General features: G+C 32.7%; 3 protein-coding genes across 5 annotated transcripts; all 3 read left to right on the plus strand.

Annotated features, from left to right (window-relative positions):
* Positions 1-4,688: 4,688 nt before the first annotated feature.
* LOC25489234 (TATA-box-binding protein) lies at positions 4,689-8,360 on the plus strand. The gene is made up of 9 exons (XM_024778179.2): positions 4,689-4,891; positions 4,992-5,079; positions 5,239-5,310; positions 5,695-5,745; positions 5,930-5,974; positions 6,088-6,180; positions 7,425-7,526; positions 7,618-7,691; positions 8,033-8,360. Coding segments are annotated over exons 1-9 (645 nt in total). The 5' UTR covers positions 4,689-4,772; the 3' UTR covers positions 8,034-8,360.
* Positions 8,361-12,639: 4,279 nt separating this feature from the next.
* Positions 12,640-19,456, plus strand: LOC25489235 (protein PTST, chloroplastic). Of its 2 annotated transcripts, none has more exons than XM_013605131.3 (9): positions 12,640-12,781; positions 15,275-15,315; positions 15,423-15,732; positions 16,554-16,646; positions 17,482-17,550; positions 17,769-17,874; positions 18,052-18,140; positions 19,035-19,147; positions 19,240-19,456. In XM_013605131.3, the coding sequence occupies exons 2-9, from the start codon at positions 15,293-15,295 to the stop codon at positions 19,340-19,342; spliced, it is 906 nt and encodes a 301-aa protein (XP_013460585.1). In that variant the 5' UTR covers positions 12,640-12,781; positions 15,275-15,292; the 3' UTR covers positions 19,343-19,456. The 2 variants fall into 2 exon arrangements, with proteins under 2 accessions (XP_013460585.1, XP_013460584.1); XM_013605130.3 differs by having other exon boundaries at positions 12,641-12,781; positions 16,557-16,646.
* A 4,851-nt stretch (positions 19,457-24,307) lies between these two features.
* Positions 24,308-26,347, plus strand: LOC25489237 (uncharacterized). 2 transcript variants are annotated; one of them, XM_039832344.1, is made up of 3 exons: positions 24,308-24,843; positions 25,482-25,669; positions 25,917-26,347. In XM_039832344.1, exons 1-2 carry the CDS (start codon positions 24,594-24,596, stop codon positions 25,646-25,648), a joined length of 417 nt encoding a protein of 138 aa, XP_039688278.1. In that variant the 5' UTR covers positions 24,308-24,593; the 3' UTR covers positions 25,649-25,669; positions 25,917-26,347. The 2 variants fall into 2 exon arrangements, with proteins under 2 accessions (XP_039688278.1, XP_013460588.1); XM_013605134.3 differs by lacking the exon at positions 25,917-26,347 and having other exon boundaries at positions 25,482-25,790.
* Positions 26,348-26,470: the final 123 nt, after the last annotated feature.

Consider the following 26,470-nt stretch of genomic DNA (forward strand, 5'->3'; position numbering starts at 1 on the left):
AACAATTGCTTATTGTTTACCAAGTCTTCCAATTATATTGTTAGTAAATCAAGAACATAGTTGCTGCTGCTGTTATATATACACACCCTCCATAAAAATATAGAGTACTGCATATATAAATAAGTTTCACAATATATATTGATTTCTTTTCCCATATTGCTAAATGATTGTCCGTTGTGAAGTTTTGTACTAAGGAATTAAAGTTTAATCCTTGCATATACCAATCATATTAATACCTATTACTTACTAGAGGAACCTGCCACCTTTCCTCCCAATCATATGGAATACATTTTTAAACATTCATATTACACAATCATAAACTTTGCCTACAGATAATCTGAAATTCAATGAGTCTGGTTTCAATAAACGAACTAGTTATCATAATTATTATATGTATTGTTAAAATTTTCCCAAATCTATCTTGTAAAAGAATAAATATGTGTTGAGTTTACTATGATTTGAACTTTCGCGTGTGCATAGGAAGCAATTTACCAGTTCAAGAAAGTTTTTGAAAGCAAGAGATATCGTGATTATGTAGTTCTTGATTTAGATTTCATGTTTTCATTTGATAGGCCAAGGAAAATGCAGATATGAAATTCATTTGCCAACTAGATATATTTTATGGTCAGTTAGTGATAGGAAAAACAAAATCCAAAGGTTCTGTTACATGGTTAATCATGAATGACAAAGAAATAAGTTGAAGATATATATTTTCAAATTACAAAGAACTTTTTATGAAACTAGAGATTCACTATTGTCGTTAGGAGAGGATTCTTAGTTTTAGATGATTTCTTCGATTAGGTTGTACTCGGTTCAGTCTGCATATGAATCTCTCTCGGAAGAAGTTTTCGACGAGGGAGGAAAGCCGACATATTTGTCCCATTTGCTTGCATGGGTTTAGAAGAGTTGGGGCCCTTCTAAAGTTCAAGTGTTCTTTTAACTACTTCTCTTAGATAGGATCCTAACTATACCTAATTTGCTTAATTAGGTGTGGGGGTTACTAGTGATCCAAGCAGTTCTGTTAGTGCTATATTGGGGGTGCTACCGAGTGGGTGGACCATCTCTTTGTCATGTGTGGGGTGGCTTCTAATAGTACTAAACTAAAAATGGTATTTAAATAGATCCATTAATATGTACTTTAGTCTTTAACATTAGCATTTAGAAAGAAAGAAAAAATAAAGAGAAAAATCGCATGAATTTGAGATGGTGAGACCGACTTTTATCTACTTTATCTTCTATTTTAATTGTGGGATCGGTCAGTTTCTCTATATTTCTCTATAGTTTTGAAAAGAGATAGAATCCATAATAGAGTCTTGTAAGAACTATTATGGATTCTATCTACTTTATTTTCTATTAGGCATTTGATTGGAGGATCAAAACTATAACTACTATCATGGTATTGATGAACCCAGTAAAAAGAACCGATGAAAAGGATGAGTAATGGAAAGAAAGTTGGGTGTGAACACATACCAATTGAAGTGTGAAAAGATCTTGGAGAAAGAGGCAACAAGTGGCTCACTAAATTTTTTAACAAAATTATGAGTTTAAAGCGAATGTCGAATGAGTAGGGAAAAACAATTTAATTATAATCTATAAGAATAAGGAAGATATACAAAATTGTACAAAATATAGAGAAATCAAACTTATAAATCATACCATAAGTAAAACCAAAAATAAATCCAATCCAATTCGAGTACATACTAATATCAAAATCTTAAAAAAAACACAAATTTCAAAACCAAGATTTACAACATATCGAAAATAAATATTATCACAACAACTTATTTCAAGAAGATATATAAACTAGTGCCATAATATGTTCAATAAAATTTCAATTTCAAATCCAATACTTTATAAATCAAGTAACCCAAAGGTTGTGTTTCCCCGTTTTAATATATATTTGATATAGAAATAAGCAAGTATCAATAATAAAAATAATCAAAATATATGATAATGATCGTGATCAACTCACAACTATATGACGAATCAACTATGTTCTTAACAATGTCTTCCGTAATAATCACTAGAGCAATTTTCACCGAATCTGAACATCATACAATAGTTTTGACTTTTGTAATAACTTATTTAAGATCTCACACTACCAATAGATAAAAGAATTAGACAAAATCCCAATCTGTTAGACTTAGGATTTGAAAGGGACTCATGAAAATAAAAGATTTTTACTTTCTATACTAGTTCCGCTAAATATCAACTCTAAATTTCACGAATCATAAATTTGTTACGTTTTTAAAATGAGTACAAAATATCCAAAATTTCTAACTCAACTAATAAAAAGTCGAAATTGATAAACTAACACATTGAAAGGAATTTAAATCCCGACCCCTCCACTTGTGTGAGTTTCAATGATTATTATTTGAGGAATGCTAGCAACACTCACTTTTCAACATTCTCTTTAACACCCACTCTTTTATCGAATAGAATCAATATATGTTTCACTACTTTGTGTGGGTTCAATTTTCAAAGTGTAGATCAACAATGATTTAAACCAATAAGAGGGTAGGTATTAGAGGGAGTGTTCAAAAGAGAGTGTTCATTCCAACTAAACAATTCCCGTTATTTATTTAACAACAGAAAATAAATAAATAAATAAAAGGTTAAGGGAAGTTTTTGCAGTTTGAATTGTTTGCTCAAAGCGAGAGTTTAGGAGTAGCCTACTTTAGATTGCAGAATGTTAGCGGCGATTTGAATTCTTTGAATTTCCTCGATTCATTTGTTGGAATTAATTAATGATCAAACATTATTCAAATATTGAGTTTATGTCTTCTATTTAAGTGATGCGTTTGTTGGGGTGTTGTTCCCCTCCAACTTCGAGTTGCAACCTTACACCAAAGCTTCTATACCAGTCAATGCTCAAGGTCGTCAATCTTATAGGGGGATGCACCTTCGACACGTAGATGTATGTGAGGTTCTTACTCTCTCAAATGTAATTGAAACATAGATTTAAACTAGAGTTTCTAAATTCTGAATGGTTTTCTCTTAGCGGTTCATCAACATAATCTCTGTGTGTCAGTAGTTCTACAAACAGATAGTTAAGTTAATTAATTGTAAAAGTTGGCCCTTTAAGTTTTTTCCGTACCAATAAGGTCCTTTAAGTTATTTAACCGTAACAATATGGGGATTTCATATCTTAAAAATGTAAGTTATTTGAGGTCTAAAAATTTAAATTAAATAACCTAAAGGATCATAGTGTTACAAAAAATCCTAAAAGTACTAACTTGTTGCAATTAAATAACTTAAATGCGTAAATGGTACGAAAAAAACTTAAAGGACCGGTTGTTACAATTAAATAACTTGATCTCCGGTATAAAAATTTAGTTTTTTTTTTTTTTTTTTTATTAGAGGAAGTTTTTTAGGCTCAATTTAGTAAAAATAAGGAATACTCCCTCCGTCCCAAATTGTATGACATTTTGGGCATTTCACACATATTAAGAAATGCAATTAATATTGTGTGGAAAAGAGATATTATGAGTCGTTTTACAAATTTGTCCTTAATAAATAATACGAGAAAGATAAATGAAAGAATTGAAAGAAGAGAGAGTAATAAATAGTTAAGGTTATAATAGGAAAAGTAACATTAATGTTGCATTGATATTTTAAAGCGACATATAATTTGGGACATTTTTTTTCCCTAAAGCGACATACAATATGGGACGGAGGGAGTAGTTGATAAGCTAGCTAATAGGTGATAACTTATAACTGATGATTGATAGCTGATAAGCTAGTCAAACTGTTTAATAAAATTAGCCGTTTAACTAACTAATAAATGTAAAATGACATAAAAAGGTATTTTTAATTCATAATAAAATTTATATCAATTTATATTCAAGCATTTAGAATTTTGTAATTTAAATTACATTTTTTTCAGTTATTTAAATTATTAATTTAATATACCTTTTATATTATAAATTAAATTTTACATTTATTTAGTGTTTTTACTTTATAAAACAATAAAACACATTATTAGCAAAGTAAGAGCTAAATAGACGTAAAACAATTTTTTTTTTACAGATATACTTAGTTCAAAACCAATGAGGTATATTTTCATTAAATAACAAAACAAATATTAAGCTTATATATTTAAAAATAAAAATGAAGTGGCAGGCTAGTAACAAGCAGACCAAGTGAAATTCCTAAAATAAAAAAATAAAAACAGACATATTTGTTTTTAAATTGGTATACAACGACTGCACATGTATTAACGAGGCATTCTCCTTAAAAAAAAATGTATTAACGAGGCATTTTATAAAAATATTAACTAGGTATATTTGCTTTTTAAGGTCACGAGTTATATTTATTATACTAATGTATTATTTTAAATTATAAGAGTAGTAATAAATTATAATGGATTAAATTGAATTTTTGATAAAATAACAAGGGTAAAAATGGAAGAAAAAGATCCTTATCAAAAAGGATTTCCTTTGTGAGACGAACTTATAAACTATCCACTATAAACTATAAGTTAGCTTATTGTCCATGCCAAACAGAGCCTAATTTGTATGTACATTGCAAAATAGAAAACAACTCGGGATGAATTGGTTTAAATGGTAAATCAATTATATGTTTATTTATCAAATTTTGTGGAAATATACCTCAATCAAATAAGAAATTTAATCTGCAGTGGAAATTGTTCTCATTCATTACAATAAGATTTAACTCCTTTCAAAAGAAAAAGAAAAAAAAAAAGATTTAACTGATTTTTTAATTAACACTTGTTTGTGAGTAGTATCAGTTCAGTGCTCCTCCCTTCGTTCATGCTGTTCCACACCGACTGCCACTCGCCTCTGTTCACACAAATGGACGAACAAGGATTCGAAGAGAAACAATCTGTGAAATTACAAAACCATCCTTCTGGGATTGCTCCCACCATTATGTCAGTATCCCATTTTTTCTTTTTCTTTCGATTAATAATGGAATTGCTTTTGTGTTTTTGAATATCGAAAAATGAATATGATTTGAATTTGTATTGCCAGAAATATTGTGTCAACTGTGAATTTGGATTGTAAGTTGGACCTTCAATCCATTAAGCTTCAAGCTCCTACTGCAGAGTACAATCCCCAGGCAAGTGTTGTTTCTTAATTGTGAATGGCACCTTCAGCCACGTATGCGCTACGCTTGTGTTATCTGAAATCAATTATCAATAGTTACATGTTTGATATGTTATCATAATCGTTGGAAATTTGTCTGCAGTGCTGATGTCTGTGATTCGAATCTTTTCAGCGTCATCCTGCTGTGGTTATGAGGATCAGGGCACCAGAATCAAAAGCACAAATCAATTCTTTTGGAATGATGGTATATGTTCCTTTTATTGCTTCTGGCATACACTTCTGTATAGTTTAGATGGAATCGTAAGTAAGATACAATTTCACTACCAACTGTTTGCTTCGTTGTTTTACTTAATTATGCTAATGAGATCCGTGGACACGTATTTTCACTTCTTATGCCAATTGAATGCTATATTGAATAATTCATAAACAGATCTGTCCTTTTCCCACTCATTTAGCATTATTGCTGCTTGTAATATAGTTGCAGAATTTACAATAGGATCCATTTTTACTGCCTTATTTTATTTTTGAAGTACACTATTGCTATTCTAACAATAACATTATTTTAGCATGTTGCTTGTAATGGATTTATGTTTCTAAAGTTTTTTTTATATTTAATTTCCACTGTTAGGTTTGTACTGGAGCTAAGAATGAGAGCCAGTCAAAATTGGCAGCAAGTAAGGTATACTAATTTTCTTTTCTAAGCTCATTCCTTTATCGTCGTCTATATTAAAGCTTCTAATTTGAAGTTCATTAGACTGGAGAACCGTGCCATTAATGTTAGCTTGTGTTGAACATATTCATTTTGTAGTTTGTAGAAAAATAAAATCCTTGTAATACTATTCTAATTTCTCGGTCTCCTTTAGTATGCAGCAATCATCCGGAAGATGGGCTTCCCAACTAAATTTAAGGTGCGTCTACTCTCGCTTATCGCATAACCTCCACTAAAAAGCTTCATCCAAACTTGTTTATGATTTTTCCCACTTCTTGGTCATTGATTAATTCCTTTTCTATCGTGCTTTAGGATTTTAAGATTCAGGAAATTGTTGGCTCTTGTGATGTCAAGTTTCCCATACACCTTGAACGTCTTGCTAATTCCCATGCCGCTTGCTCTAGTGTAAGTACAAAATGAAGCAATCATTTTTTGTTTTGCCAGGTGAATTTAGTGGAAAACCGGTCTTGACAACAATTTGTCGTAGTAACCAGTAGTGTTTCTGGTCCTATGGAGCATGCAATATTTTCTATAGATTGTTGTCAATGATATGAAGTTTTTATTTTACTTTTTTTAAAAATCTTATTAGGGTATGTTTAGGCTTGTGATGAGTTTTATTTTACATATAATTATCATTGCTCACTACACTTTTCATTAATATTTTGCATTAGTTTTGCATTTCCTTGAATTATTTAATGATCTCAAGTATTTTACAAATGACTGAATTTTTAAACACGGTTCACTAACCGAACTCTTTTGACTCAGTCCAGTTCGTGAACAGAACTGGCAGCCACTAAACATCAGTTGCTAAATCGAATGTTTCAATCAAAATTCCAAATCTACTCATTGTAGTTAGCCATAGTACACAAAATTTAACTAGTTACCCTCAACAACCTTGATCGTACCATTCATCTTTACTTTCATAAACCTTAAGGCTTCATTCATCTATGACAGTGAGGCTCACTTCGGCAATCAGCATTCAAACTAACCTTCTTCAACCTTAGTAAGTACGTGTCAGACACTCATTTTGATGTGCTTTTCATTTTTGCAGATTATATATTTTTACTTCTGTTTGTTTTTCTGAGTTTTCTTCTAAGAGGTAACCGCTTGTTTGATGAAATACTCCAATGACCCAAGGTTTATCCAATTCATAATACATGACAAGATGCTAAACCTTAATCTATCTGAGTATTTCATCAACAACTACAATAAAACCCAGAAAAACAAATGAAAGCAAAATTTATATGATCTACAAAATGTCAAATCACAGCAGGAGAGTCTTTACCCATACCTCATTTAGGCGAGGAAAATTGCATACAGAAGAGAGCCTCTGTGTTGAAGATGAATGAACCACAAAAGTTCATGCAAATTAAGATGTCTAGATTGGAGTTAGGATTTGGGATTTATGGTTAGTAAAAAGGAGATGGTTTGGTTTTTTTATAAAGCTATCCATTGGGAAACCAGAATGGGAAGAACTAGTATTTTCAGTTATGATGCTTTTGTGTGGTGAAGTGTAATAGATGCAAAGAACCCTTTTCAATTTTGTCTGCTCAAGTGCAGTTGGTTTCCTAATTTCATTCCATACTAGAACTTGTAAGTTTAAGGGATGATAAACACATATTGAACTTGCTTGTTTGTTCCTGCTGTAGTATAACCCAGTGTTGTTTCCATGGCTAATCTATGAAATGAAGCAACCAAAGATAGTCTTATATATATTCAACTCGGGAAAAATTCATCTAAAAGGAACCAAGGTAATGAATGATCTTGAGATATACCAATGTAATTTATATATTGTTATTTTTCTGATTTATTTGACTGATATTTTCATTTTCTTTTCTTTAGTCGAGAGATGAGATATTCACAGCCTTTGAGAAAATATATCCAGTGCTTACTGAGTTCAGGAAAAACCAACAATGGTATGGATGTAGCTCTATTTTAGCTATCTTTTGAATTGGTAGTCGATATGCATGTTCTTTATCTGTGTTTTGCTTTCTTCCCATCAACTGTCAGATTATTATTGCAAATGAAACTTAACCCTCCATTCTTTTTAATGGAATGATGGAATATGTCATATAGATTTTGTTATGGGTTTGTATATTTCCTCAATAGTTAAATATGATGTATCTTTAAATGTAATGTGGCATGTTTTTTGAGCATTTTTCTTGGTGTTGTGTTGTGGAGATCGTGTGATTATGTGTTTGTAATGAAATATATATCTCGAGTTCTAATGTCTTCGGATATTTGCTGTTAATGGCAGATCATTGTCAAGAGCAAGGTTTTCTGGTTGAGAAAGCTGTCTATCGCGTGGGTTTGATCTAGCTGTAATTGAGACTGTAGATATTTGGATTTTTTTAGATGAACTAAGCACCCTTTATTTTCTTCTTCCTTGGTCAGAAGAGTAAAAGCAACCATGTTCTCAAGTGTATTGGAGCACTAAAATTTAGATGCGAGAAGGACCATATTATGACCTATAGTTTGATGAGTTGACTATGATTTGTATCCTGCAAATAGGAAAACAATTTTCCAGTTTTAAAAAGTTTTTAGATTGCAAGGGAAATATGAATTATTGGTTATTTATGATTTTAGTTTTATTTTTTATCTTCAAAAGTGGTTGAATGGAATTTTGGATTTCTTTGGATAATGTTAGGTATGAAACTGCATATGATTATTTACCAATCGTAGATGTTCTGTTGTCTGTTGTCAATTAGTAATAGGAAAACATATATTTCCTCCAATCTCGAATATAAGAAAAAATTCATTTTTAAGGTTCATTCGATAAATGATGTATCTGATCTATTATAATATAAATTGGATGCATCCTTTTTAAATGGAGTATGTTACATGGTTGATCATGTAGGCAAAGCAAACACTTCTAGGCCATTTTTTTATGACAAAAGTTGCAGTCTTTTTATAGGAATTGGATCACTGTTGCAGTCTTTTTATAGGAATTGGATCACTTTTTGTTTAACAACATCATTTTCCTAATCCATATGGCTGATGACTCGCAAAGAAAATATCAGTGCAAAAGGGAGAGCATAAATAGTTTGTCACAATATAAAAGGGGATAGAAAACCCTTTTTACTCGTGTCATTTCTACTCCACCACTACACCAAAGAATCTTTTATTTTTGACTTCTTAGTAAACCGTTTTAAAAATATGCTTTTGAAAAATAGGCCTTATATGTTCCCACATTAATGTTATAATTTTTTGTAAATTAAAACACGTACATCTCAATTCTCAATTGGAATTTTTTTTTCTTCTTTCGCACCGGTTTCCGACCCACCAATGGTGGACGACTAATCCAGCTCATGCATAGAGGCATGCGCACTGGCCAAGTGTTGTTGCCCCTGAGAATCGGACCCGATATTCCCCGAATACATCCTTGGAAGGAGCTCCTTGCCACTGGAGCCCAAGCAACTTGGTTTCAATTAAAAAATTTGTATCAGAAGGCTAAAAGTTGGAGTACTAACTACGTCATTACAATTTTCAATAAAGTTACATTACATATTCTCAAAGTTAGTTGGGTAGCTAGTTAGTTTTGCACGATAGAGTTTGGATATTTTATGACATAATAGAATAAATTTTTCATTCCATTATTTGAAAAGTGAATGACGTGGAATGAGTTATCAACTTTTTATTTCATTTTTATCCTTATTTAAAAACATTATTATTTAGAATTATGACACTATATTTTATTAAGAGTCAGGATCCGTTGATATCGGGTATTTCGGGTATTTGACTTACACCAAATCTTGATCGCTCAAAAAATTAATCCCACGGTCAATAATTAGGCTAATTATGCGGCCCTTTTTCCTCTTTCACAATTTGTTAAGAGTTAAGCGCCGTATGCTACCTTCTACCTCTTGGATCGGCAGCATCACTATTCAGAATCTCAACCATTTTTTAGAGGATTAACTAATCATAAAGCTTTTTCATATACTGTATGATACCAACTTAATTATTATGCATCAATTGGGAGGCTTGTTTTTATAAGAACATATAACAACCCAATTTGATGGGTGAATAAAACAGAAATAAGAGACTTTCAATTGAAATTTATTGAAATTTTAGATTAAGAACACGAATTCAAATACCTAACGAAAAGTAAAAAGTATCAAAAGTGTTAAAAATTAAGAAATTGCGTTGGATTTTCTAAAATTGAATCAATAGATAAACATATCATGAAATTTTGAGATTTACTAAGAACATGTGATATGCAACTATCAAAGATGGAGAGATGTGAAGGTAGGAGCTTCCCGTGGAGTGTGACTCGGTGAGATCTTTAGCTACAGTTAAAAAACAGATCTTGTGGTATAAGGTGCACGGAAAGGAAAAGTTTATATTCATTATTTAGTATGAATTGTATGATTTAATAACTTTAATGGTTGAGATTTGGTGTAACTCAAATGACTTATAGTGTCAACGGATCCCGACTCTTTTATTAAAGTAAGTAAAAAAATATATAACTTATATATACTAACTAAAAAGGGGTGTTGACAATTAAATCATTTTATTTTTTGTCAAAAGAATTAAATCATTTTACCTATATCAGGTTTGAAAGTTGAAACCTTTCAGTGAAAAAAAACCTGAAACCCCATATGACTAGTGTTTTGGAAGGTTAAAAATATGCACAAAATAACTATGTAAAAGAGGAGATTTAAAAGTGACGTTGTGGATAATGGTGATTTAAACCTCTACAAAATAATTGCATACTCTACAAGAAAAGGTAGAAGACACGATGAAGAGAGGTTGTTGAGGAGTAGGCACACACACATAAAAGGATTGGAAGTGTTGAAATTTAGGGTCTAATTCATCCTTACAAAACCGGTTCATAAGATGGGGAGTGTCTCCTCTTTATAAACTCTTATCAAGAGTCTTATCTATCCGATGTGGGATTGGGTTTTGAGCACACTGACAAATCTTTTGTTTGCAAATTAAACAAGACTCTCTATGGTCTCAAACAAGCTCCTAGAGCTTGGTTCGAAAGACTTAAGAGTGCTCTTGTTCGACACGGTTTCGGAGCAAGCAAGTGTGATCCTAGTCTTTTTATGATCAAAAGTTCTTCACTCACTATTCTAGTTCTAGTGCATGTCGATGACATAATTATCACTGGAAATTCTTTACCCTACATTCAAAATCTTATCGGCCAACTTAACTCAGAATTTGCTCCCAAACAACTTGGTGCATTAGATTATTTTCTCGGGATTGAAGTTTCATATCTTCTTGGTGGTTCTCTATTTCTTTCTCAAGCAAAATATATCAGAGATTTGTTAGTCAAGGCTCATATGGATTCAGGTAAAGGGATAAGTACGCCTATGGTATATAGCAGCAAACTGACCAAATTAGGTTCCAACTTTGTTGCTGATCCTACTCTATACCGATCCATTGTTGGTGCTCTTCAGTATGCTACGATAACCAGACCAAAAATTTCATTTTCTGTTAATAAAGTATGCTAGTTCCTCTCCCAGCCTCTGGAGGAACATTGGATTGCTGTAAAACGTATCCTTCATTATCTCAAAGGCACGCTACAACATGGTCTTCTTATTCAGGCTGCTCCTGTCCATCAGCCTTTCACTCTTACTGATTTTTGTGATGCAGACTAGGCATCTGACTCAAATGACAGGAGGTCCACGTCTGGAGCTTGCATTTACTTAAGGCCCAATATCGTCTCCTGGTGGTCTAGAAAGCAGAATCTTGTTGCTAAATCTAGTACAAAAGCTGAATTCAGGAGCCTTGCCACTCTATCCACTGAGATTCTCCGGCTTCAGTCCCTGCTCTTTGAGTTACAATTCCAATATCAGACACCTCATATCTTGTGTGACAATTTAAGTATTGTTTCCCTTGCTCACAATCCTACTCTACATAGCAGAACAAAAACACATGGAATTGGATATATTTTTTCTCAGGGAAAAGGTCTTAAATAAAAGTCTCACTGTCTCACATGTGCCTGCTCATGAACAATGGACTGATATTTTAACCAAGCCTCTCTCTGCAAATCGGTTTCTGCAACTCAGAGACAAACTTAGAATCTTTGATAAGCTAACTGCTGCAAAGACTCCTCCAGTTTATAAGGGGTATGTTAGAGTAGTGCAGTAAGGTTAGCTTACTTAGTGATTAGTCATGACAGCTGGTGCATGTGCCGGCTATTGAGTTAGTTAGAGTAAGAGAACTCTATATATACAAAGTTTCAACCTTATAACAATTGAATTAGTTAATATAAAATACATTTACATTCAGAATTTCAATAGGAAGAAAATAAACTATTTACATGAAATAGAAAACAGGGATAAAATCGTAGTTACATTATTTATGGGTTCGATTCCATTGCATACACCCCAAATTTGGGGTAATGAAAATTTGGAGAAAATGGTGGTATTGGATGGAATTGATTCCATCATGCTCCATTCCATTCCATTATGTTTTACAAAGCCAAACAATGGAATCTAGGTTCATCCCACTCCATTCCATTCAACTCTATCTCATACCACAATCCAAACAGAGCCTAAATCTGACAAGGATGTTTAGTTATCCTTGGGTCAAGTGTTATGATGAAGCATTTTCTATTAAAGTCTTGTACCGTAAGAGACCTATTAAAGTCTCGCACAGTAAACGGCACCTTATTTTGTACCCAAAAAAATAAACAAATTATATCACAAAACCTTTGAGTTGAATCGCATGTTAGAAGAGTCCAAACCACACAAGTGAATTTAATTTTCTTCGATCAATACAAATCCCTAAAACACATTTGCATTGTCTGATTTCAAATCAATGGTTGAAATTCGCTCCAACTTTGAAATTGTGTGAAATCCCAACAACAACAAAGATACCATGTCCCTACAAAACGGGTTCACTAATATATCCACGTGCCAATTTATTTCATCTTCGACACACGTGATCTAAAATAGTCATTTGGCGTCCTTCACTAATCACCACTCACAAAAGCTAATGTTATTTGTTGGACTCAAAAGACTTCAACTCAGCTCTCTGTTGCTAATCTTCGTTCCTAGTAAGTTTTTTGCATCGCACCTTTTTTCTTTAATGTCATTTTCTTTTTCACTCTTTCTTATGTTTCATTATTAAACTTTCCTATGGTATGGATATGGTTATCATATAACTTTAATTATCAACTAATATATGGACCATACTCTATATTAATTGACCCAACATACATGATTTGTTAGCACCCGAAAATTCGAATCCGAGACCTATAGATGAGCACACTCCCGAATTGAAATCCTACATAAGCAAGCAAACCCCCTGGGTTTGAGATATGTATGGCATTGGGTCAACTTTGTGTGTTTAACTCACTTGGGATCTTGGAGTGTGCTCCTGTCTGAGGTTCGATTCTACTTGGTGTCAATTTTAGTGGGTTCTTAAAAAAAAAGTGCTTTTCACACGAAGAACATTGCTATGCTTGATAATTTTACTGAATTGGAGTGTACATGACATGGATGAATGTTTTTGGTGTGGTTTGCGACATGAAAGTACTACTAATGTTAAATGGAAACTTTTATTACCTAACCATGAGGGTTTGAATCTTGGGTGGAAAAGAGCCAACAAGAAAGTAAACTTTGGTTGGTTGAGCGTAACTCAACCCTACAAAAACAGGCTTGTAAGGTAAGGTGAATGGTGTCTCTACTTATATCATCTTATCTGCGATACGAGTAAGATTAGGAATTGGGATAATTCATATCGTAGATAAGATGGTAGAGTAATGTCTTAGGTGGTTTGTCAATTTGTGGAGAAGTACCGGTAAAGAAGGTTGAAAAATTGAAGGATACATGATAGTCCAATAGTTAAAGGTAGAATGGGAGCAGGAAAAAATGTAAGCCAAATTGTAAAGAGCAATTTAGAAGTAAATGGTATATCTTTAAACTTATTACATGATACGGATTTATGATGTTGTTTAATCATTGTATATATTATCCACGCCTAGTGAGATAAGAATTAGTTGTTATTATTTGTGGTGGTGCTGGTGAATTGGTCGATTGCTGATTGAGATTATCTATAAGGTAGAGGTTCCTTCAATGGAGGAAATTTGTCAATATAGCTTCATGATGGACAAAAAGTTGCGTGCTTAATATTGCCTTTTAGAGTTTACTGTTGCATCAGAATGAACTATTTTTAAAAAAAAAAGGTTTTAATTTTAGTTGTAACTTGTAACCAATATGAGTGAGATAAAAGAAACCCTAAATCGTCCCTGTGAGTATAACTCAGTTGGCAGGACATTGCAATATACAGGGGTCGGGGTTCGAACCTGGGATTCCCTACTTATTCACCTTAAGAGGTGAAATTCTGGCCATTAGGCTAAGTGACCAGAGAAAGAAAAAAAAAAAAAACATGAATCATTTTCATATCTCTTTTAATTAGAGTTAGAGATTTCTTCTTTTCATTATGTCCGGTTGATAGTTCGAGTGGTATTGTTGTTCATTCTTGTTTTTAAGATGCTTCATGCTGCTATAGAAACCAACAAAGATGACCGATTTATTTATAGAGTAAGCCATATCAGCTTATGTGTGAATAACTGGATCTTGTTTGGAGAATTGGCTTATACTAGAATTGGAAAGAAATTTAATGGATAGGAACACTGCTGATATTTGATAGATGTCAAACTGAGCCACTTGATGATGAAGATAAATCTTGTCGCAATTGTACGGTACCAAGTATTTGACCTGAGGGAATGAGCTCAAATCTGTAGGAGGAGGCGAGTTGTCTCTAAAAACACCCCTTATAACCATTAAACTGGACATGAAGGGGGATTGTCCAAGTAAGAGCGACCATCCACAATTCTGGGATTGCTTGTAGACAAATCGCTAATTGACATGCCAGATAAGGAGCTAACGGTAAAAGATTATCTCCACATATTGAGTGACATGTGTCTGCCCTTCGTACCGCACCTAATCATTTCTAATCATGAGGGAATATCCAGTGGGGACCTTGCACCCAAATTAGGGTTAGGCCAAAACCCTAGGAAAGGGACATATTTAAAAAAGATAAAGGGCAGAGAGAGAGAAAGTAGACTCCACACGGAGATAGTGACCTAGGCTCTAGTTTTCAGACGAGAACAATAGAACCTAATTGATGTACATTTTAGTTCAGTTTCCTTGGTAACATTCAACACTGATACTCTTTAAGGGGACACAAATGGTTTATTTTGATTCACATACTTCGTAACTGCACAAGAAATAACTTAAGGAACATTGTATCCCATTATTTTATAAGATAGTTGTGTACTGTGTTATAAAGCCTGCCATCCTTAAGATATGGAAGCTAAAACCTGTTACGTTTAAGTCATTCTTTATTCTAACTTTTGGTGTCTGTTGTACAATATCTGGCCAGTAATTTTCAACCACCTTGTTCAGAATATATGTAATATTTTTTTCCTTTAGTCAGTTATCCTAAGTTCTTACATTTTGGTTGTCTAGCGTTTAACTTGAAGTTAATTTCAACATATTTGCTTGATTAGGTGCTAATGTTCCTTTTCTCTTCTCTTTGACAGGGGAAGTAAAACCTCTTCATGATGGAAATAAGTATTGCAAGGTAAGCTTACACTAGATGTATAACAGTGCACGTAAACATTGAAGGCTTGGAACTTTGAATTTTTTTCTGTTAAATTCTTGGTCATGATTCTGTCATAATTTAAATAGGTGTCATCTAGAAGCTCAGGGGATATTCTTTTCTAACACTTTGAGAACACTAGGAAGGGAAAATTCTCAGAAACTTCCATGTAATGTTGCGTCCCTGCATTCTAGACGGGACCTCCACGTATTAGCCTCTTCCTATCAAACTCTTACTGCCATGTATCGAAGAAGGCTGTTTTTCTGTAGAACACAATCTATGCAAACTGGTTTAGAAGAATATGCATCATTACAATCCAGAGATAATCCTAACAATGATATTGATCCATCTATAGACTCAGAAGACGAGATCTTGTCACAACCACATACCAGTGAACAGGTATACCTTTACATTTACTTGATTTTCCTAGCCATGCTATTTTTCTCTATTTGGTAAACAGATGGAGCCATTGTTTTGAAATTTTAGAATGCTTTTCGAAGCATTACTTTGTGCACTAAAAGATATATATTACAGTGTTAAACACCGTTCTTCCCTGATTTTCTTCTTTCTCTACTTTTGTCTAGGTTTTATTTTCTTATCAATAATTCAGTCTCCTTTGTTAGATGGGAATTGTTTCTATGCTCCACATATTTGTTGTCTTTGAGGTTATTAATTTCTCTTGTAAATATGTTATTAGATCTTTTGTATTAAACCCATTAATCAGGCCTATTAGTTAGAGTTTGACTAGATATTCAGATTAGTGCTTGTACTCTTTACACAATTATTTGTATTCAGAATATTTATCTACAATTTCCATAATAAGAAAAATCAACCACAGGGGATGGTTTAGCCAAGTACCAAAAATTGAACACCTTTGTTTGTTTCGTTACTTTTTAAGTGACTGCTATTATGCTGTGTATTTGTATGTTCCTCTTTACTTCCCTTAGTTGAGTATATTTTTTTGGCAAACGGGGAAGAGAGCTTCTTGAATCTGTGGCTCAGAATTCATAACAAATGGCAGTTTGTATGCGATCTATGTCTAGTATGTTATGAGGTTTTAAAGCTTTGATGCTTATTGCAGTACATTGAGATTACTTTATTAAGCTAAAAGTATATCGCGTTTTTTTTTTGGCTGACACTTGCTGTAGATACCTTTTTTTAGTGTATGCAACTTCAATCAATTTATCTTACTTATATCTTCAGTTTCAAATTGTATATAGCAGATAAAGGCTCTGCTTGCTGATACCGAAAGAGCAAAAGTCACTAAGAAGCTTAGTGAAGCCAACCAACAAAATCGGTTCCTCAAAAGACAGGTGTGTGTGTGTATTCCTGAGATCTTTTGCATTAGCATTAATTTGAAATCTGGGTGCAGTTTTATTTTTCATAGCAATGGTTTTTGTTTTGGTAGTTTATGCTATATCCTAAATGATCACAGTTGGATCACAATGTTGAACGTTAAATATGTGAATCTTATTCGAGAAAAAGTAAACATACTAGCCCCTTGGTTGGGTTTTGACAATGCAATCTGGATGTAGAATCTTACTAAGTATGATCCCGATAAATTTAAATGGATTAACAGGTGAATTGGATAGCTTGGCATTCAATGAAAACATCCAATTTGAATGAAATGTGAATTGGATCAAGTTCTATTGGCCATAGTTGTTGATTACTGATCCTACATCTGATATTTAACCATCCACAAATTTCTAGGTCTGCAAACTTCACCCTGCAGAAGTCAAGCCTTAAGCACGAGAGAGGTGCCTGTTAGAACTTTCACTTTGGCTAGATATATAGCTAAAGTAGTTGGTTTAGTCAATCCTTGCCCTGCGAGCTAACTTTTGCCTTTTGGCATTGAGAGCCTAGCCCAAATCTAATATTCATAATTATAAATTTATGAAGTTCGTTCATATAAAGGATTGGTGCTGAGGTTATATGACTTTTTTATTCCTAAAACTATCACCGTGGCAGATAGAGTAGGTAAGAAAACTGCTGGACGGATTGGGAACAGCCTTAGTGGTTTGATATTCTTCATTTTATAGTATCTCTACGTCATGCTGATATATGATTACATGCTGAAACATGTAATAAGGGAAATATTCTTCTACTAATTTGAGACCGTATCGTAAACTTTCCCCTTTTTCTTTGCAGTTGTATATAAAGGAGGATGCTTTGGTAAAATTTAAAAGTGAACTTGCTGTCTTAGAGCTCGAAGTTCAGGTTAAAATCTCTTGCTACCTTCTCGATTTTGAGGCTATTTTTCATGTTCCCCGCATTTCTTTGTTTGATACTAGTTGACAGATTAAATGCATTGATTTTAGTATGCAGTACACCAGTTTTTCCTCATTGAAATTCATTTGCTGCATTATAAAATTATTCAAACTTAAAAGCTGTCGAGAATCATATTCTGTGCTATAATGTTGTCTCTTTGGAGGCAGGCTTTGGCCAGACTAGCAGAAGAAATAGCTAAATCTGGTATTCCAGAAGGTTCAAGGAAGATCAACGGAAAGTACATTCATACTCACCTTGTTACTAGATTAAAAGGTACTATAATGTTATTTATTTACCCCAATATATCCACCACTTCTATATGGTTTGCATGTGTACTTATGGACAATTGTACTTTATTTTATTATGAAATAAAACTAATAAAACTTACATTAATGCAATTTCTTCCTCTTTTGTATCCCTATTGATGCAACTCCATTGTTGCCTTCATAGCTGTACACGAACAATTGAATGAGCAAATAAAGGGTGTTGATGCGGCACAATCAAAGGAGGTTTCCGTATTTTGGGTCGGCATGGCTGAGGTAAATATATATGCAAGAATATACTTCCAAATATCGAGAATATGGGTTGGAACTTTGTACCATGGTGACTGTGTTTTGCCTGCATTAATCACTATTTGTATAGTGCTCTCAAAACATTAGTATATACTCACATAGCTTTATAAGGATAGTGTTATGAACATAACTTAGTTATTACTGGTTAGCTGATGCAATTAACTTTAATCATTAAAAGTTCTCTTTTTCTATGTTCCTTCTCCCACATTCACCCCTCAAAAATGTTCATCTTTTTTAAGGGAACACACAAGTTTCTTTGGCTATTATTATCAAGCTAATCTAAACGTGAGTTATGATTGCTCCAAAAAAAAATCCATCCCATGAAACACATAATTTCCTTGCAACCGGTACAAAATAAGTAGACATTGACCTGTACAAATTTGATTTCATAGCTAAGCGTTGGCTTCAAATGCCCTGTTCCGATAAACAATTTAATTAAGTGTTTATCCTATAAGTGTATAAGTTATTTCTATACCAAAAGACAAAGTAAAGTGAAATTATTTTCATATAAACTATAAGTTGTTTCATAATGTGTATAATATTTAGGATAGTTTAAATAAGCTATCTTGAGAAGCTTATGGAAATAAGTTGAAAACAACTTATGGACATGTCCTAAGTTGTTTCTTTAAGCTCTCATAAATAGTCTCACGAGTATTTATGTCAGTTGATAAGTTCAAATAACTCAATCTAAACCAACCCTAAATTCTTTTCCAAAGTTTTCTTATAATTATGTGTTATGGTAAGTAAATAGTTTATCAGTTGATGAGAAAGTCAACGGTTAATATTTCGACATATTTGTTTTAGAAAATCAATGTGTCTGCTTATGTCTACATTGCTTGTTTGAACTTTTGTTTCCATCAGAGTGTGCAAGTTATGGGCAGCTTTGATGGTTGGAGCCAAGGAGAGCACCTTTCACCAGAGTATACAGGTTCATACACAAGGTTCTCAACAACATTGATGCTTAGGCCTGGAAGGTACAATTTTTATCAAATAACTGAAGCTTTCAAATTGATCTTATAGTCTATAGAGTTTTCTTCTAACTCAAACACTAAAAATTATTATGTAGGTATGAAATCAAATTCTTAGTAGATGGTGAATGGCACCTATCAACAGAGTTACCTGTTACTGGTGAAGGGTTAACCAAAAATAATTTGTTAATTGTTGAGTGAGTGTTCTGTATGTTTAAGTAATCTTAGCAACACTTGCATGTATGTTGTTTGATCACAACTCTTCTTTATAAGGGTCGTGCTAAGAAGTGCCCCGGAGCATTTCTTAATGAATTACTTTTTTTTTTTTTTTTTTACTAAAGACAAATATTGCATTGAAAATAACTCTTTTTCAACTTTCAAAAAATAAAATACACAACTATGAAGCTCGAATGCTCCAAACATGGAGACGTATCGATATTAGATATCAATACTTCGTGGATACTTGCGGATACATATTCACAAAGTATTAGAATTAATTTTTAAAATTTTTAAAAATATTTTATTTGATACTTCTAGGATACAAGACATATATGCAATAATATTTTAAGATGTTTCTCATATGTATCCTAGAATGTTAGAAGAATTGTCTATTGATGAACTATATTTAAAAGTTGTGTTTTTGGTGGACGAAGATAATGAGAGATGAGACATAATCAGTTAACATTAGACAATTTGTTGAGCATGTTTTGTTTGATGTTCTAACATAAGCATAAAAATAGAATATGAACTATATGATAACCATACATTTTATGTTTTGATCACAAGATTTTTTTTTTTTTTTTAAATTGTGATATTATAACTGAAAAGAAGGCAGAAGCCAAATTTCTAGTTTCCATGGCAAGGCGATAATGTGGGAGCGAAGGATTGGAGAAGCAAGTAGTGTTTCAGTTTCTCCAAGATCACCAAACTTCAACAACAAAGTGATTGACGTTGGTAGAAGAAAATTGTTTTTCGGACATAGAAAAGTTCACATTGACACAAGAAAATTACCTAATAGTCTCCGGCGGAGTTAACAACCGCTTAAATAACCGACAGTAGTTAACAACCGCTGGCACTAGCGGCAATTAACTACCGTTCACACAGTAAACAGAACCTGTGCAGTCTGCAATGGTTTTTCCAGCCATTTTGGTCTGTTTGTACCTGTAATTTCAAATGACAATTCTGAATGAAATCAAACCGAAACAACATCCAGCAATCACAAACATCAACATTTCATAGTTTATCAATTATTCGGTGACATTACACAAAACCGATAATGCATTAACGTTTCACAATTGTTTGAAATTCGCCAAATTTTCCACATTATGCAACACATTACACATAAAATACATTAATTTATAATAAATGCGAAACTCAAATATATTGATATATATATATATATTTATGTATGTATGTATATAATTAGTTAAAGGTTAGTTACATGTTAGCCAAAAAATTGGTCATTACATTATATATCCCAAAAAATACGTCGGCGCATATCGACCAAAAAACGGATTAACACCGACCAAAAAGTGTCATATTTCATCTAATAAAAGTAAATCATCTAAATGTTCCAGAACATCTTCAAATTCTTCATTTCCTTTAATCGGAGTGTCATCAAACATAATAGTATTGTCTTGATTTGTTGTTTTTTTTTTTTTTTTTTTGTAAAACCGATCTCTCTTTTAGCTCAATCTCCATGAGTGTTCGAAAACGATCGTGTTGATCCAAGAATTCATCCTCCCAAGCTGTTGCCTCTTCGCTCTTGTGTAGCTTCCACTCCGTAGATAATGGAGGTAGTGGGCAGCCATCTTTCAACGAAAGACAGACAAAATGATTTGGGATTAAACCAAAGCAAATCATGTTGCTTTTCGGGTTAACCGGAGGCTTACCTCTAAGTGGGAAAAAGTCTCGGAGACTTCAATATCAAGGGTAATCATCTCTACCACCGGCCTATTGTAACAAGATGAAACGATGTGTCCCATATCCAGCAATGTCAACCATTTGTCGGGAGATGCAAATTGTGTGTAGAAACGTTGTAATGGAGTTTAACGTTGTAATACATGTTCTTTGATGCATATTGTGTGTGGAAACGTCCTAGCAATCAATCAACAATGATTTGGAACCAAGATTTTGACACAACATTTTTGAAATGAGAATTTTTTGAGTTTAGGTAATGGTGAGGTAAGGTGATGAGTGAATAGGAGGTAGGGGTTTACTAGTTTTGGGGGGCAAAGAGCAGCGGCATTTAACTGCTGCCGGTTAGCCCAACGGTAGTTAACTACCGCTGGGGGTTATTTCGTCATTTACTTGTCTTGTTAAGAAACATTTGATGTCAAAAAAGCAATTTTCTTGGTAGAAATAAGCCAATATTTGGAAAATTGCTCTTCTCTAATACAAAATTGTTCACTCCCACGTGAATTGATTAAAACACCTCCAACATGAGTTTTTTTTTTTGAACAAGCCTCCAGCATGGGTTAACACACGTTCGGTATAATCAACGTGTGTTAACTCACATCCATCATAAGTTAAATTACGTTTCGAACAACAACATGAATCAATCAACTCATGTTGGTAACAAACCATGCATGAGGAATGCTAGCAACACTCTCTTTTGAGCACTCTCTCTAGCACACTCTTTTATTGGGTGAAATCAAGGTAGGACCTACACTTTGGAAATGGAACCCACATAATGTGGAGAAGTGAGGTGTTCGTGGTCCGAACCCCAGCCCCTGCATAATTTATACAATGTTCCTATCAACTGAGCTAAGCTCACGGGACAAATTTGATATTAATTTTGTCAAAAAATAATAATTAATTTTTATATGAATATATTGTTACCACCGTCTACCAGTACCACATTGTACCAGGTACCAACACAGTACACCATGTGAACATTAGTTATTGTTTTATATATAAAAATGGCAGCATCATCGTATTGATGTCCAAACACGCAAACATTTTATATTTAGTTTGAGTCATTCATTTCAATTAGCAAAAAGATTCGTCTATTATTGTACAATAAAATAATATTTTAAACAATAATTAATTGTAATTATGAGTGGCCTCGTCTATTAAAATTCATTTGATAGTCAAGTTTTTTTTTATTTTTTTTTTATCAATAAAGCGATTGAAATCAAATGATTAATAAACTCAATATTTAAAAGAACTTAAGTTACATTTATGCGTAAAATAATGTTACGTCAAACATTATTTCTTTCTCGATTGAACATCCAATTAAGATCAACTTTAACAAATTAGCCGATGAGAAGAACTAAGAATGACTAAGCATTGATGCAGTTGATGACCAATACCTTACCTGACCCCATTAATTTATTAACTCAAAAAGAATGCTGCACCAAATGTAATTCCACCATGATGAAGCCATTACTTACCCTGTATTATTATATCAACTGAAAACAACATCAAAGCAGTGATATATTATTTATTTAGCTTTTAATCTAAGGTCAATTTATGTCCTACATGTATTTATAAATGGGAGTAATAATCATCTCATAAACTGATTATGTGGAGTTGTGTTAAACTTAACTATAATTTGTAAGAATTCAATCTAAAGATTTGAATTACATGAAGGTTGGTTTGAATTGAAATTCAATTAATAGCAGCGTTGATTTTAATGGTATTTTTCTTGATTAATACCTATTTCTTTATTATTAGGCCTCCTATATTAAATTACAATTTTCCGATAAATGATGGATTAAGTATAAATTTTTAAAACCAAAATAATGAAATGGTAACCTAAAAATTAAATTGAGTTGCTTTTTTAAGAGACCGATGTTTTTTTTATGATAAAAATAAATGATATTCATTTATTCAAATTGATAGAGTACATTGATACAATGCAAATTCGATAAAAACAAAAAGGATGAATCTGCGATCAAACTCACAACAACCATGTTAATAGCGTAAAACGACAAAGTACAAAAGCCTGCACATATGACTATATTCAAGTCTCTGAAATACCCTTGTCTCCGGATTTGTGACGTGGACAACACCAAAGTTATTGATTGGATTTGCACTGAATCTAAGCTGATCTGACAATCAAAACCGAACAAATACCTGAACGAAACAAGAAAGACAAACAACGCCGTACAAAGACGACGAACAAACAAACGTCGCACAAAGATGACAAAATCACAAAATAAAAACGAAATAGATGTGAAAACCACTTATTTCAGTAAAGGGAAAGAGAAAAACGAGTTAGAGGGGTGATTTTGACCCTAAATCACCCCTCTTTGGTGGATGAAGGAGAAAAAACTAAGGTTTTAGTGACGGTTCACAAGAGAGAAAGGGAAAAGAGAAGTCAAAAATTTTAAGAGACTCATGTTAACACTATAAAGTTTGTCTTGTACCCCAAACTTGATTCACTATAATCAATAAAAACGCACGGTCATGCGAATAATTTGGACCATCCAATCTTGATCAAACAATTTAGAAAATATACATATTAGATTTTTATTTTATAATTTAAAATACTAAGGTTGAATCTGGAGTGTTTGATCAAGACCAGACCATTCTGAATACCTAATTATGTGATTACGGGTTCTTGATGACCACATTCACCTAAACTTTTTCTCTAAAAACTGATTAATATTTTTTCCAACTCACTAAAATGATTCCATTAGTTTTGTCAAAAAAAATAAAAAAAAGTTGCTTCCATGAGTATTTTGTAGGCCAAATACCTCCCGGGTCCTTTACGTTTTATGTTTGTTTCAGATAGATCCTTTAAGTTTCTAAGGTTTCATATAGGTCCTTTAAGTTTGGAGTTTGTTTCGGATAGGTCCTTTAAGTTTCTAAGGTTTCAGATAGGTCCTTTATGTTTCGAGTTTGTTTCATATAGGTCCTTTCTATCAACCTCCGTTACGCCAAAGTTAATTTGATAGAAATGACCTATCTGAAACAAACTCGAAACTTAAATGACCTATCTAAAACCTTAGAAACTTAAAGGATATATCCGAAACAAACTCGAAACTTAAATGACCTATCTGAAACAAACGTGAAACTTAAAGGACCCAGAGAGGTATTTGACCTATTTTTTATTATTTTTATTTGATTTGACCTATTTTTTATTATTTTTATTTGCTCATGATTACATCATTATTGGGAGTAAGTATATAAGATGAAGAAGCATTCCGTGCAGGGTAAAACAATTCCATTTTCTTCTTCTCATTAACTAGATGCATTCATTTTCTTCTTTAAATCTTCAAATTCTCTCTTGAATGTTACGTATTTATGTTCCTTTCATATTCTTCCACGTTGCTAGCTTTACAACCATCTCCTTCCTTTTTTGGAAACTCCAAGAATGTTTGGTTCTATCGCTGCCTAGGCCTAGACCCCTAAACAAATTTAGTTTCATAGGATTTTATTGTGTTTTGTTTCTTCAAATCATTTAGTTTGAAGAAAAGAAAGAGAAAAAAAAAGACACAGCACAATGAAAAAGATTGTTTTTGAGAAGAACAAGAATAGTGGAGACCAGAAAACAAGCAGAATCAATAGGTTCTTGGTAACTATTAACATCATGGGAAGTTCGGGTCCTTTAAGGTTTGTGGTAAATGAGAAAGAGCTTGTTTCAGGGGTCATTGATACTGCTCTTAAATCTTATGCAAGACAAGGAAGGCTTCCTGTTCTTGGTTTTGAAGCTACCAATTTCTTTCTTTACCATCCAAATTCAGGATTTGATGGTATGATTTCTTACCCTTTTGGAAATTTCTTGTTTCCTTTCCTTTTGTTGCATTCTAAGTAACACTCTTTTTGGAAATGACTTTGCTTCACGTAGATCTTTAAAATTCTGTAATTTGAATTGTCTTATCTATAACGATCAAAATTGATTACCGGGCGAGTTTAATATGTGCTTCTCTTATATAAGGAAATCTTGTCCATCTTTTTTCTATCACCTTGATGATTGTGTTTTTTTTTCACATGTCATTGGAAAATGGTTTTTGAGGCAAGGCAAATGTTTCTAATTATTACTACCTCCGTTTTATGATAGATATCATATTTGAGTTTTATACGGTTATTAAGAAAATAATTTATAATATTGATTTTAATAGCAAAAAGTGTATCGTTTACTGAAACACATTTATTAATTATGGTTGGTGGAATAGTTATAGATGATTGAAATACAATAAAAGAGTATGTTAGTGATATTATAAAAGGGAAAAATAATTTGAAATAAAAATTTAGAAAAGAGGACACCTATTATGAGACGGAGTTTTATTGTTTCTGAATGATAAATGAAGTTGATCCCTACATGCATGTTGTAAAGTTTGGTTCCATGCAATTTACTAATAAGCTAAAGGGTTATTTTGTTTGGTGATAGCTCTGAATCCAATGGAACCCATAGGATCTTATGAAGTGAGAAATTTTGTGCTGTGCAAAAAGCAGATGTACCTATCAAGGAAAGAATCACAATCAGAGCTGATTTCTCCAAAGAGAAAGGGTGGCTGGAAATCATGGTTAAATAAATCATTTAGTTTCAAAATCTGATTACATGTTAAATATCACAAGGTGTTCTAAAAGTCTGTTTGTATTCTGTTTGTGTTCTTCACTTCTTCATTATTAAGTCAAATGATACTTGTACTTGAAAAATATTTGGTTGGTCAAATTATCTGGACACTTGATTTAAGTACACTCATATTTAATTGATATCCTAGTATTAATTACTTCAGAAATTTATATCATGTGCATGTGTTCTTTATATCACATGCAAATGTGCTGATATTGACTTTCAATATTTGACCTTTAATCCATCTAGCTTATGAAGTCAAGTTTGGAATATATTGAAAGCATAAAGGGGGATGTGATTCTCATCATTGAAAGGTAGCCCTGAGACCCTGACTGTTTAAAGAAAGGTAGTGAGTTAAAGAACTTATTTGTTTTATATGAACCATAGAATGTAGTAAGATAAGCATAAAATTTTTAGGATTATGTTTCTTCTCATATTAGCTTATTATGTACAAAAGCAATAATATTGGAACACAATAAAAGATTATGCAGGGATGGATGAAATCAAATTCTTTGTAGATGGTGAATGTTACCTATCACAAGAGTTACCTGCTACTGTATGTTGCTTAATCAGAGGTCGTTTTTTAACCTAATTTACCACATACACGATTGTAAATTGTAAATTGTAAATGTTAACACACTGACATGCAATGTAGACATAGGCTTTAAGGCACACAATCAATCTTTTATTTTTTGGAAATAGTGGTGGCTGGCTGGAGAAATTTCGTAACTTGCATAACCATTTGGGTTGAACGTGAAATAATATCATACGATGAAAGTAAAACTTTAAATGATTTAAATTAA

The sequence above is a fragment of the Medicago truncatula genome, chromosome 3 (assembly GCF_003473485.1).
Source record: "Medicago truncatula cultivar Jemalong A17 chromosome 3, MtrunA17r5.0-ANR, whole genome shotgun sequence".
Classification (NCBI taxonomy): Eukaryota; Viridiplantae; Streptophyta; class Magnoliopsida; order Fabales; family Fabaceae; genus Medicago; species Medicago truncatula.

Coding starts and splice junctions, on each gene's coding strand:
- LOC25489235 (XM_013605131.3), top strand. CDS start 15,293: ATGATGGAAATAAGTATTGCAAG. Junction 15,316..15,422: donor ATGGAAATAAGTATTGCAAG/GTAAGCTTACAC, acceptor TAATTTAAATAG/GTGTCATCTAGAAGCTCAGG. Junction 17,875..18,051: donor CCTTGTTACTAGATTAAAAG/GTACTATAATGT, acceptor TTGCCTTCATAG/CTGTACACGAACAATTGAAT.
- LOC25489234 (XM_024778179.2), top strand. CDS start 4,773: ATGCTGTTCCACACCGACTGCCACTCGCCTCTGTTCACACAAATGGAC. Junction 5,975..6,087: donor GCTTCCCAACTAAATTTAAG/GTGCGTCTACTC, acceptor ATCGTGCTTTAG/GATTTTAAGATTCAGGAAAT. Junction 7,527..7,617: donor TTCATCTAAAAGGAACCAAG/GTAATGAATGAT, acceptor TCTTTTCTTTAG/TCGAGAGATGAGATATTCAC.
- LOC25489237 (XM_039832344.1), top strand. CDS start 24,594: ATGAAAAAGATTGTTTTTGAGAAGAACAAGAATAGTGGAGACCAGAAA. Junction 24,844..25,481: donor TCCAAATTCAGGATTTGATG/GTATGATTTCTT, acceptor GTTTGGTGATAG/CTCTGAATCCAATGGAACCC.